The sequence below is a fragment of the Rhipicephalus microplus genome, unplaced genomic scaffold (genome assembly GCF_043290135.1).
Source record: "Rhipicephalus microplus isolate Deutch F79 unplaced genomic scaffold, USDA_Rmic scaffold_66, whole genome shotgun sequence".
In the NCBI taxonomy this organism is placed as follows: Eukaryota; Metazoa; Arthropoda; class Arachnida; order Ixodida; family Ixodidae; genus Rhipicephalus; species Rhipicephalus microplus.
The window spans coordinates 1,635,111-1,650,075 of NW_027464639.1; the positions used below are offsets into that span (position 1 = coordinate 1,635,111).

Genomic DNA, 14,965 nt, shown 5'->3' on the forward strand with positions numbered 1-14,965 from the left:
TAAAAAGTCTGGGAAAATGGATGCCGAAGGCCATAAGCCTCCGAAATTTCTGACTTTTTAATACATTGACTCTATAGCGAACTTGGCAGTGCCACAGATGAGTCCGAGAAATCTAGCATGTCCGCAATTTCAGGCATCCGGGAAATCGGACGTCGACTGTATTTAGTTCGACCTGCGTCTGTACATCTTTATTTTATTGGATCTCGGAAATACGACAAATGCACTTCCCCGTTGTCGGTCACTGTTCTCGCCTTCAAAGCCTCTCCTTGTGACGCTTGTACAGGCGGCAAGGGACATGCCCTGGCGTGCATCCAACACGCTGCTGATGCGCTACCGGCGACTGTACGAGACCCTGCGCACCAAAGAGCCCACAGTGGCTGACGTGGAGCGCTCCCTGGCGGTACCCGTGGCTCCCATGACTGCGGTGCGATGTGCCCGTCTGACAGGAATGGACAAGCGCATGGACCTGTACCGGCGCATCAGACGCCTCCTCAACACAGATGTCATGAAGCGTGCCGCCCTTTCGCTGGTCAAGGTAGCCACGGCCACTTCTTTTGCCTGTTTGGAATGACGGAGACAGAATATAGTTGCCGCTGCATGAAAGAGCTCTCTCTGATCATTTGTGTCAAGCACTGCTCGCAAGTGCTCTTTTCTTTAGAGCTGTTTGCCGTGATTCCACTTTTGCGCAAAACTGTGCTAAGCTGCGCGAAATTGAGTTTACTGTGTCATCCTGATTATATCAATATAGATTGTGCTGTACTGCACCGGAGTCTTGGGTTTGATGAGTCGGCTATCACTGTTTATCGCACCGCCAGCGCATCAAAAATGCAGCTTGACCTTGAGGCCACCAGTGTCACTACCAATGATCGAGCATTACTCCCGATTGAGCCACGCCACCACGCACAGTGCAGACACAGCTTTAGTTGTGCCAGTCGGTTGACTGAAGCTACATCAATACTTACAGTTAAACCTAGAGATAACGAAACTGATGCATTCCCCTCCAAAATTTCTTAAACACAAATTTTCGTTATATACAGTTTCAGTGTGAAATTTCGAAAAAAAAGATGCGCAAATAAAGAGAAAATGGAAGGCAGGTCTTTTATTTATTTGGCTATTAAGAACTGCATTATTATTGTGATAGAAATTATATAGACTCTCTCGGCGAATTTTCACTGTCATGTTTCATATAGAGTCCAAATCGATAGCATCCCCCTGCGCATCGCAAGTTGTACCCATGGGTAAAAGCGTGCGAGTGGGGGCCCAAAGTGGATGCTGATATTTCGAGGAGCACCGTGCACCGCTTCTGCTCTGTGAGGTCCTTGTCTCCGTGTTGTGAGGGGCACCGCCAAAGCGCGTGCTCTAAATCAAGTGTTCCCCCGCAGTTGCTTGGGTATAGATCGTACTTGAAAGCGGGATTCGGATAAGAAATAGTTGTAGCATTCTAAGAGACATTTCTCTGGCTAAACAGGTGGGGGGATTGAATAACTGCGTATTCTTGAGGAGTTCGTTGTATGGATGCTCACTATAGGCAGGTTTAAATGTACGTGTTGTCAGTTGAGTGTTGGTTATGTGGTGTTCACTGGATTTGACTGCATCATTTATTAGGTGCAGGACAAGCTCTGCAGGCGTAGGGTTTGACTGGCTCCATACGCAATTGTTGCATGTGCCCATGTGAAACAGCTGAGTTTTCTTGGCAGAACTGGAACGAGAATGTGAGCCGGGAGACGTGCATGAGGCTGTACCGCAAGATGCTGCAGTTTCAGCAGGGCACTCGCCCACCGAAAAACTCTCAGATGCAAGGCCGTTTCCTGACCAAGGTCATTGCCAAGTACGCGCAGCCCCTGCATCAACCCATGCTGCCCAGCCTGGCTGCCTGCGAGCACCAGGAGTGGCAAGCTGTGGCCAATGGTATGCATTACCTTCTACAGCACTCGTGTGACATTGGAGCATACGTGATGTTTCCAGCTTAGCATTGGTCACCTAAGGAGGTGGTTGTTTAGAAAGCACCGACTCTAAATTTCGAAGGCGAGATGAGTGAGATGAATTTATGTGGAGACATACATATCTATCAGATATCACAGGCAAGTATAGCCAACTTTCGACAACTTTCTGTAGCAGCACAGCCAAGGCTACGAAGCCCAAGCGCACCTTTTCTCGCTACGCTTCTGCTCGTAGTCCATGAACACTTACTTTGGTATGCTGCGTAGCATAATGGAAAATATAAAAAGAAGAGATGTGAATATTACAAGATTGTTCGAATTATTATTACAAAGCATCACCCGTGTAGGTTTTTTGTTCTTTGCTATTTCTAGTTTTCTTGTTTTCTGGTGCCGTTTCACTTTTCCCTGCCCCGGTAAACAAGATATGGCATTGCTCGGTTGCAGCAAGTTCACATCGAACCTTGTGAACGAGCATCAGTGCGGGTTCATTAGGTGATCTGTATTCATCGAGCAGGGAGAAACGTAGACAGTAGTACGTCATAAAATATTTTGTTTCCCGCACATGCACTCACCAAAAATTTGTGTGCTATTGATATCATCAGCGAAAGTTGTACTCGGATCGCTATAGCCGCCATAAAAGTGACACTGGCGACCTGCCAGTCTTCAAGAACACCAGCTGCTTGGAAGAAAAATTGCACTTGGAAACTGTACGTTAAACCAATGACCCTATTCCTAAATTGCTTTGCATACGTGGTCAGTGTTTCAGCTGGCTAATACTGTTGATACGATAACGCTGAAGATTGTGTACCGTAACATCGCTCCCGACTATGTCTACGGAGGTACCGTATTTACTCGTCTAATCCTCGCACTTTTTTTGCCGAAAAATCGATGCTAAGTTGGGGGGTGCGAGAGTTACGTGGGGAGAACTTTTCACGAGAACTTACCGAGCGAAAAAAAAAAAAAACGAAGTGGCCGCAAACCGGGATTCTCACACCAGCAACTAACAGCAAGCTTTGAGAAGTACTAATTAAGAGTTACCTCAACAATAAAAGCAGAGGTTCAACACAAGGCAAGATTTATTTGAGACACAAGTGCAAGCGAATAGTCGAGAATTAGAATACCATACGCACAGCTTGTGGGCGTTGCAGATGTAATGGTAGCGTTCGTCGCTCAACAGGAGCCCTTAAAAGGTAGGCAAGGTTCCATTTGGCGTTGCATAAGTGGTTGCCAGACTGGAAGGGTGGTTGTTGCCAAATTGCCGCTAATTGTGGCAGAAAATTTTTTTCCTGTAGTTGTGGCTTCTTCGCAAGAGTTTGGTGCTATCCGCGGTGCACTTCTTGGCTGAAAATTGCGGCTCGTCGGCTGGGTCCCATTTACAGGTACGCGCAAGTCGCGCTTAGTTCACTCCATCTGCTTCGATAAAGAAGCCTTCCAGGCGTACATAGCTGTAGCATATCCGACGTACTCCGATTAACCAGCCTTGGAACGCTTACCGTAATTACTCGAATCTAACGCGCACCTTTTTTCCGGTTAAGCGAGTTCATAAATCGCATGCGCGTTAGAATCGAGTACGAACAAAAAAATTACGGTCAATCTATTGCCATCGCAAATACAAAATGGCCGCCCCCTACGTGCGTTGGCATGATGTGTCGGCTATTTCTGCCTATGTGTTTACCATGTGCAGCACTTCGTACGTGTGCTGAGGAGTTCGTCATCTAGTAGTGCATTAGCATCGACGACTTGGAAGGGTCGACTCCAAAAACTCGAGTGCACCACGATGCCGCTTTTAAAAGAAAAGTCATCGCGTGTGCAGAAACGGACGGAAATCGGGCCGCATCGTGGTCCTTCTCGAAACGTGCGTGCGGGACCGGCGGAAACAAAAGCAGAAGATTGTCGACAGCAAAGCTTCACGCAAAGGCTTCAGTGAACCACAGCAGGGTCGGTTTCCGCAAATTGAAGAGCTGCTCCGCGAGTATGTGCTTGAGGAGCGAGTGGCACAGCGGCCCATGACGACAGAACTGCTCCAAGTGCGGGCTATGCAATTAGTCTTAGAAAAAAGTCTAATGCGGAGCCTGTTTAAAGCGAGCAGGTGCTGGCTAATTAACTATATGAAGAGGAAAGGCTCTTCCCTCCGAAGGGGAACATGCATATGCGAAAACTTTTGCGGAGAAGTACGATGAAAAGCTTTACAGTTTTCAGAGGTTCGTCCTAAACTTGCGGCGCAACAACGGCTACCTGCTTGGGCAAATCTGGAATGCCGATCAGACGCCTCTTTACTTCGACATGCCTGGCACCACAACTGTCGAGAAGAAGGGGGCGAAGCAAGTTCGCGGGCTGACATCGGTCCACGGTAAAACTACAGTGACGGCAATGCTCTGTTACACGTCAGATGGGCACAAGCTTCGCCCGTACCTCATATTTAAATGGAAGACAATCCCGAAAGGAATCGTTTTTTCGAGTGGTGTGATCGTGCGGGCCAGCAAAAAAAAAAATGGGTGCGCGTTGCAATCGATGTCTTACGTTTTTTTTTTTTTTTTCGCGGTGGAAATCGGGTGCGCGTTACAATCGAGGGCGCGGTAGAATCGAGTAAATACGGTATTCATCACATGTATATACGAGTCCGAACGATGTGTCTTGTGCTGACACAGCTAGGGGAAGCGTAGCGTCCCCCGTCGTAGCGCGCGGTCGACGCGACACGATCAGCTGAGAGAGAGAAAAAAAATAAAAGTAAGGGGAAGGGGGGCAGCGCAACCCCTCCTGCGACTCTAATCAGTTTTCCCCGTAATCCCTAATACTGAGACGCGATATCTTAATCGCACAGCTGCGCACACAGCAAGAGAACGCGCCTCGACTTCTGTAATGGGAGGTTCATTCCGTTAATTAAAATGGCCTCTTAATTGCACGGCAGCACCGCGCTCGACTTCTGCTAGGCGCGGTACATTCCGTAAAGAAAACGAATTCTGTAATGCGCGGTTCATTCCGTTAATTAAAACGGAATTAAAATGGCCTCTTAATTGCGCAGCAGCGCCGCGCTCGACTTCTGCTAGGCTCGGTCCATTCCGTTAATTAAAACGGCCAGCGTCGCTCATGCACTCGCGAAATTCACCGCGGATAGCACCAAACTCTTACAGAAAAGCCACAACTACAAAAAAAATTTTCTGCCAAATTTAGCGGCAGTCTGACAACAACCACCTCAAAGTCTGGCAACAAACTTATGCAACGCCAAATGAAACCTTGCCAGAAGGTAAGCGTAGGACGTCAGTATTGGGCTCATGGCTATTTAACAGAATCGTCCGCAGTTTCCTTCTGACGAAATAAAGTTTACCATCAATCCCAGTTTTAGGCCCACGGCAGGCCTAACGCATCTTGGTGGCGTTCAGCTGCCGTAACCAGTAGCGATCACAAAACTCATAGACTCCGAAGGGCCTACCGGCAGCCCTGTTGCCATCGTTTAGTGCCGTTGTTATCTATCACTTGCAACTTGAAGCAGCCGTGTAGCTTCAGTATCACACCATAACGTGCCAAGATTACCGACACAGCATACAAAACACGCCGCAACGCGCACTGGCCGCTTCGGCTTGGCTTAGATTGGATTGAATTTGCGTGCAATAGTATGCTTGATGCTTAAGAGATGGCGCCAAATGGCATGCGCTATCATCATTAGTGGCTGGAACGAGCAGACGACATTATTGCGGCAGTTTTCGGGGGTGCGATAATTACTCGAAAAAAAAAAAAGAAATCGTATTTTTCTTGGGCGATGTGGGGGGTGCGAGAATTATGCGAGTGCAAGGATTACGCGAGTAAATACGGTAGTCGTTACTAGTGCTATGCCTGGGTAACAGACGCGTTAATGTATATTACCCTGTTGACTGTGAAAAAAAAAAAAAAACGGCGTTCTTTGCCGGGTAAAAATTGCATTCCAATTTGAATTTGCTAACATCAGACGCCCACTTATGACCAATAGGTGTCATGACTGCTGCTTCCCGTCGCTGCCTTTGCGTCCCTTAAAAAAATATTATGAGCTTCTCCAGCATGTTCTTGCGTCTCTTAAAGAAGGAAAACAATGATGCTGACCAAGTATGCACTGCAATTTAGGAAATGATGTCTTGGCTTTGCGTTGTTCCAATCGCCCAGAATCTGCTCAGCCATACCTTTCTTTTTCTGAAATAAATCGCAACGCTCCAAAGATTCGTGCTTTATGCCTTTAAAAATGAACATTTTATTTATTTCCTCCCCATAAAACTTAAGATTTTTTTATAGTGGATGGCGAAAAAGTGCATGTTGGATGCGCTTGCGAAACTGAAACCGAAATTGCATGAAAACGGACTACTTGGCATAATAACACATGTGCAGAAGCTTCACCCACGTAGCTTTGGCTGTGCTGCCCCTGAAAGTTGTCCCCGAGTGTAGTTGCGCATGCTTTTCAGGCCTGGTTATATCTAGATAAATGGGTCTGTAATTTCTGCGTCGTCGCACAATAAAACTGCACGTGAATACACTGCGGAAGTGACTAGCTGCGACTAGTTGAACTTACTGCATCACAGGAAAGGTAGCTTTACAATTATCATAGGGGTCTGTATAAAAAAAAAATTTTTAGAACTCTTTATTTTCGAATTCACACGCTATTGATGATTCGCCTCTCTACTTTTCACGCATCTTAGGTCATCGTTTTAGCCAGAGCATCAGTCGCTGAATTTTTTTCTTTGTTTCATTTCTCAGGCTTTTCACGGCACTTGAACGCTCAGTTACTAACATTTCTTGCTGTGTGAACACTGGGTGTTTGGAAAGCTCGAAAGTGTGTTAACTGTTATTTTTCAAGGTTTTGAATGTTTAAAGAGAGTGTAATTGGAGACTTACATTTTTTTTTTCTTCAGTCATCCCCAGTAAGGTAATGAAAGATTTATAACTATTGTTTTTCAAAAGCTAGAACCATAAAAAACTGCTTAACATACATAGAATCCAGGGACACTTAATACAGCAAGATCTGTGCTGCCACTTCAATAAGAATCAGATCCTTATATGTTTTCATTAATTATTAACTTTCAGAAATTTAAGGGTACAATGTACATAAAAGCTTAACTTATATTTGGTATCAGTGCAACAAAATTTGTGCATGAAAAGTTCGAGTCGGTATAGGTCCCATTGAATTAATAGTGTGTGCTCCACACGCTCCTTGAGAGAACTAGTTAACAGAGAAATCTTGTGCAAGGACTTGGCGATACCAAAAACACTTATTTCATGAATGGCATTTGCTATTGGTTTGGTTGGCTCTTTTTATGTTCACCATGTAAGTAACTTGCTACGAGAGGCGCTCGGGTTATGCAGTGCAACTTTTTTGGGACCTCAGTGTAAATTCTTTATCATTTAGAAGAGACTTGGCCTACATGCACTCACAGAACACAGCATTAAATTTAGATATGGTACTTAGACCTTGATTTTCTCCTCTAATAGTAGACTTATTGATGGTAAGGTTGACATTAGAGTTCCCAGAGAACACTTGATTAATCTAAACCAATTTATTGTTTCACTTTGGTTTGGGGGGGGTAAAATGGGATCTGCTTGCACAAAGTAGGGTGACCTGTAAATTATTGTGAGAGCCCTTCAGTCTGTAGGGGATGCTAGATATAAAAACAGGCTGACGATTATTACGCGTGGTGCGCTCAACGTTTGGTGTGCGTGGCTTTTGTCTTCCTCCTCAGTGCTGCACGACCTCCACGGCTTGTCGAGACCCCCTCCGAACCCAGAAGTTGAGAAAGTGGGCACCGTGCCCATCTTTGAAAAGCTCTTCTCTAAGGAGGTGCTTGGCGTGCCAGATGCATTCGAGACCAAAGAAGACTGCCTCGTGCTTCCGCTGCTGCCACCCAACGAGGTATGGTTAGGCCGCGTTGTTTTGCTTGAAACGATGGCTAGAGAAATAGAAATTCCTTGCAGCTCAAAAATAATGAAATAAAATTGGGAAAGTTATAATATGGCTTCATTACTTTATTATATTGTAAATTAGTTCTCGAGCTTGCGGTGCGAAGAAAATTGCATGAAAAAGGGAAAGTGTCATTTGTCATTAAAGTGTATTTTGACACATATTGAATGCATATGAAGTTTCATATGTATTTTCGTATACATGGCATTCATATGTGTTAAACGCAGATTTCATGCAAATTATATGACTGGTTATTCATATGGACTTCTCAGTAAGAAAAGTCACATAGTTGGTCTTTTAAGGGGGGGCGCGGCAAGTAAAGTGCCGATTTTGGTCAAAATATGCGATTTTCTGATTTATTTTTTTTCGTAATCTTCAGACCTTCAACTTCCTTGTTCTAAAATATTACAGCGAAACGTGCGCTACAAATCCCGCAAATAGTGTTTTTGCCGAGGCTAGTCGCCGAAAAGTGCGAAAAAAAAGCCCCTGAAACGGTGTTGTTCACGCCGCACAAACGCGCCAAGTTGTTGACCGTGGGCCGCCATTTTGGTAGCTTTGGAAAGAGGAGAAAGCCGGCTTCCCGATGGTCGCGGTCTCGTATTTCGCCGAGTGAAAATAAAAGCGCGAGGAGCAAGTAAAAAAACGAAAACGAAGAACGGCAATTGGCTGCGCGGGTCACGTGGTAGCAGGCGCGACCTCTTACTGGTCAAAGCTGCGCCGCGCACCTTGGCAACCTTGGAAGCGCGAGCGCATCTGCGGCCGCCGAGTCGAGAATCATCCGGCGTGCGCTTCGTTTTTTGCCAGTTGGCTGTTTTTGTGATAGTTCGCGTGCTTTTTTTTACCAAGCTTTGTTTACATCAGTGGTCTCTTCTGAGTGCTTGCTCATACTGCGGTGCTATGTTGTCGCAAAAAAAGTTCCGGAGCGTCCACAAGTACGGCAAGCGTCGGAAAGCTTGGAACAAAGGGCAGACGACTGCGGCTGCCGTCCCAGTCGCAGTTCCGGACGGAGCATGCTCTTCAAGCGTCACGGAGCCTCTACTCAGACCCTTCGCTGATTGTTGTGAGGCCGAGAGTGTGGAAGGTGCCACATCGTCGTATGTCAGACCGCCGGATGCCGTCGACCGTGATGGACGCTCTCGCGAACCCGATTGCGCTGGCACCGCGTCGGCAGCCGTTGCAACTCCGGGCGTGCGCGCGTCGAACATTCTATCGCGAGTTTCGGCCCAGATTCCGAGCAGTGAAGAAATCGCGCAGCGGGCGCAGACAAGGCGGGATGTTTTGGATGCCGTAGCATCGAAGTCCGCTTCAAAGCGGAAGCTCGAGCTTCTGAACGAAGGCTGCGACAAAAATGACGGCGGTAAGGACTCCACATTCTTCATTGTAAATAAGAAGATGCTGAACGGTCTGCTTTCGTCAGTAAAGTGCAACAAGTGCGACGAAGGGTCGATACGCCTCGAGACTACGCACTGCCTTGGACTCGCGGCGAGGATGGAACTTTTTTGTGACAATTGTGGCATAGTGAACAGTGCGTGGTCGTCCCCGAGGTGCTCCGGGCAACAAAAAACGAACCCCTTTGAGGTAAACGTGCGTGCTTTGAGGGCTGTGCAGTCAGTTGGCAGAAAACAATCTGCCATAAATGACATTTTTATGTTTTAAGAGTGCGCTGCAAGAGATCACTGCTCAACTGGGCTTCAATCCAGGAGACTGCTCTTTGCGGCGAGCAGCCGAAAAGGATGCCAAAAGGTTGAAGAGGGCTCAAAAGGCGCATTGTTCCACGACAAAGAAGCGCAAAACTGGGTTGCGCTCTACAGAGGCCAAGGCCACAGCATCTCAGGATTACTGCCCAGGAGGATTCTGAGTGTTTTAGGCATGTTGTGAACTTCCAAACAAGAGTGAACTTTCAAAGTCAGTTTTCTCAACTCTTGATTTTCGCCTATGTGCCTTCGCTAGAACATCTGTCATTTTTTAACAAAGACTGATAGAGTCGTTCCGTTTTTTGCACTAGGCTCAGGAGGCCTTTAGCAGTGCAATAAAGCTTTATCTCTCTTCTTACTCATCATTTAAAATTTTTAGAACACATTTTATAATTACTGCGATGTGTGCGCAAAACAACATCCATGTTTTGGAAATTTTATTTATGGTTACAAGAACTAGAAAAATCAACTAATAGCTTCTTTGCACAAGTTGATGCTTTGGGAACATAATAATATGAAAAAATAATTTCATTTAGCAATAATTATCTCTTTAAGTGTGAAGAGCATTAATTAGTATAATTATGCTTGTAACTCAAAAAGTACAAGAGGTATTTGAAAACGGTTTTCATATTTGGAATCCTCACAATCATCCACATACACACACCAAATTTCATCACAAACAGTACATTAATAAAAAAATTAGTTTTACTTGCCACGTCCCCCCTTAACCATGGGTGGAACAGCTGCGCCACGGTGTGCCAAACTTGCTTACCTGTGCCTTCTTGCGCCGAGCCTCCCCTGCTGTGTCAAACTTGCCTACCAGCACCTTACTGCACCGCAGCACCAGAATTTAGCCGCAAAGTATGAAAGCCATCAAGCACCCTGCCCGGAAACGTGGCTGAAACGTGGTCTTTTCAGTTTGATCGTAATGGCTATAGTTTCGGTTTCGTGAACACTGTGATCGCTCCAGGCGCAGCTGTGGACTTTAATCACATGGGCATGGTTGTGATCGCTATGCGTGCGCGATCCTGGCAGGCATCAGCGGGAGAGGCTCGTGGACCCTTGTGCATGCTGGGATCTTAACGCAAGCACACTGCGAGGAGAGCATCACTCCCTGGCAGGGCTGTGTTTTCTTACACCAGCATTTTTATAGAGTTATGCGATATCACATCTAGAAGAGTTGGCTGCCAGCCTTACAATTTGTTGCTGTCCCATTCATTGCTTCGCCATTCCAGTGAAGCTGTCTTTCTTTCATAACTTTACGGCAGTGTTTGGAAAAGAAATAAACGTTGGAAGTAACGGTGCTGGAAAAATTAAGGCTGGTGTCAGTTTCCGGGAACAACTTAAGGCTGCTCTGCAGACCGTACTTTTTTATTTTTCAAGATATCTGGATGAAACTTTCAGGGCATATTGGCTACACTAAAACTAGAGGAACTGAATAGTTGCATGCAGCTGTGTTCTTCAGTTCCAGAGTTATGGATGTCTAACTGGGTTGTTCACCTGGGTACTTGAGGAAGAGTATTGAGAAAGCTCAGGACATAGTAGAAAGCTAAAATTTATTGTGGTCATTTTTTGATAGATATCCCAGGATACTACAAAGCCGTTCCTTTTTTAATTTTCTCTCCAATAAATATTCATGCGACCTTGAATTCAGTGTAGCTAGTAATTACCAGGTTCATCAAAACTGAAATGTTATAAATTAACGACACCAATTTTCAGACAAAGAAGCCGCTTGTACTCTGGAAAAGTCATTCAAAAACAGGATAAAAAAAAGCACACAAATTTGATGAGCGGTCTTTGAGTTTCAGCTTTCCTCAGCATCACAACTAGCAAAAAAATTCATTCTGAGAAAACGGGCCTAGAAAGTTTGAAACTTGCATTTTCTTCAGAAAGCTTCAACAGAATAGCTAGAAGTATTTGGATGCACTCTTTTCTTCTTTCCCCTCGTCTACATCTTTTGGTGTCGTTGGTAATTTATTTTTAGGCATAAAGCGTCGAAGTGCTGGGTCCGGCAATCTCGGAAACACTCGGTGTCATGCTCAATACAATCGCCCACCGATTTTTCGGGCCAGGGGGGGACCGAAAAAAAGTCCAAAAAATCTAACAGTCCAAGAAATTGGTTTTTGTCAAACATATGAACGTTATTCCATCAGGCAGGCTTAAAAATGTCCATGGTTCGCCCGTATTTGTGCCAAGGTGACATCGTCACCGTAAATGCTCGACAAAAGCGTCATCGCGGTGGCGATCTCCGCTGCCGACAGCAGCGGGCGATCATCGTCGTCATCCTCTGAACCGCTCTCCGACTGCGGTACAATTCGGCAGAGAATTTCTTTGTCTGTGGGCTCTGCACAAGAAATAGTCATCGTCTTGATGAACGAAGTCTTCATACAGGGAGTTTTACAATAACGTTTGCGGGTGTTGCGGGTATAGCGGACGCATTATGAGCTTTAGAATAGTGTTTGCTCCCCCTAGTGAAAAATTTAGGGACTTTCCCTTCGACCGTAAACTCAAATGCACGGAAGCTACAGACATCATTTTGCGGACCTCGCGGGCTGTTATCCCTGCACGCTATTTCGGATTTTCTGCGGGCGGGCCGCAAATGGTGACTCGCGTTAAGACAAATGCACAGTGTCAGCGACCGCACGGCAAGGGCTCGCGACACGCTATTTTAAAGCTCCCTAATGTCATTGTGGCAGGCACATTCACTTCGCCACTGCGTAGCTCCGCTTCCTTCCTGTGCGGTGCGATGACAACAGTGCTGACCACAATGGGTGACCGAAGACGAAAAAATGTCCCGTGTTGGTTTTCTAAAGCAGACACGGCTTCCGAAACTTGAAATATGACATTTGCTTACCAATCTTGGGGGCAGAAAAGCCATTTTAAAATTAAGCCACTAAGCTTAGTCAAGCCGGCGCAAAACCCAACATGGCGGCGTCCATACAGATTCGTAGTGCAGACCGAAACAAGCGATTTAGTCCGAAAAATCGGGCGTAAAAATGCATTAACCCTTGGGGAACCCTGATGGTGCACATTTGAAGTACGAAATATCTAAAAAGTCCGAATTTTTGAAGTCCGAAAAATTGGTCGGCGACTGTAGCACTGATTCGGAGCACGTACTAAGTCCCGCAATTTCTGAAGCACTCAGTGCGATCGGGGCTTCAGCTTTACTCAATGTGTAGTATTCTTGACTGGGGACTGCTGAAAGCACTGTTCCGCCGCTGCAAGCATCCACGCAGTGGGCAGTCGCAGCAGAATAGTGGCATCGCGACGTTGTACAAACCGCATAGTGTGCCTCCGTGCAAAGGACCTCTGCACCATCTTTGGCATCGTTACCGGCATCGCATGCAACAACTAAGACGAAGAACAATCAGAACTAGTGGAAAAAGAAATTGATATGAGTGCAAGAGGCAAAGAGCGACGAAGAAGACGCCGGCCGAGGCAAATAACAACGGGGCGAGCGAGCGTCATCGGAGGAAGCGACCACCCCCACTGCTGCGCAGCTACCAATGACGGGCGTGCTTTCTCTCGCAAGATATGAATGCGCTGCTCTAGCCAATTAGCACACCTCATTGCTTCATGGGAAAATGCCAATACCGTCTCAACCATGCTGACCACGCCATTCTGCAAGACTGCAAACGAAAAAGAATTCGCACTCAAAACAACACCAAAACGTTGCCATGCCCTGTATATATATGTGTGTCACAGAAAAGGAACAAAAAAATTCAGTAAAGTACTTTCTGGCGCGCGGAAGCGGACGTGCAACCTTTTGCTCCTGAGCGCACGGCATTAGTTACTGAGCCATGAAGGCACATGTCCCTCAACCCTTACACCACTTATCATTGCGGTGCCGATCTTGTGGGAAACAGCGTATTTTCAGTGTCATCGGCAAAATGGCAGAAAGGGCACACTCGGCGCCCTGCTCATTGCGACGCGGGGGCACACGCTCATTTTCCATGCGTAAGTTGCCCATCTGGGAGGAGGGGTGGGTGGGAGGTAGATGTTTGTGTGTGCGCAAGCTCATCTCGCTGCGGAGGAAAATCGCACACCTTGGACTTTCACCAGGACGATTGTGTTGTAGTTATCGGGTGCACAAAGGTCACTTCGCTCGCTGCACAGTGCCCATTTGTGAAAACATAGAGCTTTTCAGACACAGCGAAGTAATAACTGTGACACTTTTTATGTCGAACTCATCTGTACTTATGAATATGTGCATCATTTCTGCGTGAGCAGGGCACTGCACGTTTTGATCGGCTTACCATTCTTCGAGCGACATTTTAGTTTGTTGCTATAGTAAAACCCCGTTAATTCGGACTTCACGAGACCGGAGAGAATGTCCGAATTAACTGAAGGTACGAATTATCGCGAGTACGAACAAAATACTTCAAAAATGTCTCCTACACCATCAAGCTTCTATTTCTTAAAAAAAGTTTGTGATCGCGGTTTGCTTCACGGACGCAATGTGCGATGAAGTCACAATTTTGCAAAGTTCTTGCAGGTGGCTTAGTCCGCACACAGTGTTCGAGGAAAACATGCATATGTCTTCCAAAACGGCCAACGCATGCGCCACCTCCGTCATTGTGTGGCGTGGACGCGCGTCTGCATCACTTGCGTCCTCGTCAGCTGGTTCCCTTTCGCCGTCCAAGACTTCGGCGACGATATCGCTGTCTTTCACTGTGCCAGCTACGGCAACATCGCTGTCAATTGCGAAATAATCGCCAAGGAGCACATCAGCTGGCATGATGCTCACATAGCGGCCGTCTTGCTCCTCGCCGGTTTCTTCATCAGCCACCACACCCGGATCAGCAGCGCCGTGCACGAAATCGCTATGCCTAAAGCAGTTTGCGACTACTGTAGGTGGTGTGTTGTTCCACAGGTATGTCAGCATGTGGATTGCGCTTAGCATGCTTACTTCGTTCTGCTTGCTTGACTCCATGCAGAGCAACATCCGCTCGAGTACCTGCCATCAATAGCGGCTTTTCATGAACTGTATGATTCTCTGGTCCCATCGGCGGCAGGGAAGCCGTTGTGTTCGGAGGCAGGAATAGCAGTTCAATGCTTTCGAGGCCGGACACCTTCGTGTGCACACTGCAGCTGTCTAGCTTGAACAACACCTTCCGAGACTTGGCCACAGAGTGGCGGTCGAGCTGACGCAGCCAAGCTTGAAAAAGTTCGGCAGTCATCCAAGCCTTTCTGTTGAACCGGTAGTCGACAAGCAGCTGCCTAATATTCTTAAAACATCTTGGCTTCGCGGGCTTCCCGATCAACAACAGCGGCAGCTGCTCTGTGCCGGTCATGCTAGCAGCCAGAAGAACTGTCACGTGCTCTTTACTTCATTTTCCACCGATGCACGAGTCCCTCTTAAACACGATTGTCTTGTCAAGCAGAGCCTTATAAAACAGCGCTGTCTCATAAGC

At 46.6% G+C, this 14,965-nt stretch overlaps 1 protein-coding gene across 2 annotated transcripts in view; it reads left to right on the forward strand.

The window, feature by feature from the left end:
• The window catches only part of LOC142790045 (uncharacterized), a 40,258-nt gene that overhangs the window by 13,755 nt on the left and 11,538 nt on the right, over nucleotides 1-14,965 (forward strand). For both annotated transcript variants that reach the window (XM_075885076.1, XM_075885078.1), the window contains 3 exons: nucleotides 284-535; nucleotides 1,698-1,908; nucleotides 7,640-7,809. In XM_075885076.1, coding sequence (XP_075741191.1) covers nucleotides 284-535; nucleotides 1,698-1,908; nucleotides 7,640-7,809 — 633 coding nt within the window. The remainder of the gene's footprint in view (nucleotides 1-283; nucleotides 536-1,697; nucleotides 1,909-7,639; nucleotides 7,810-14,965) is intronic.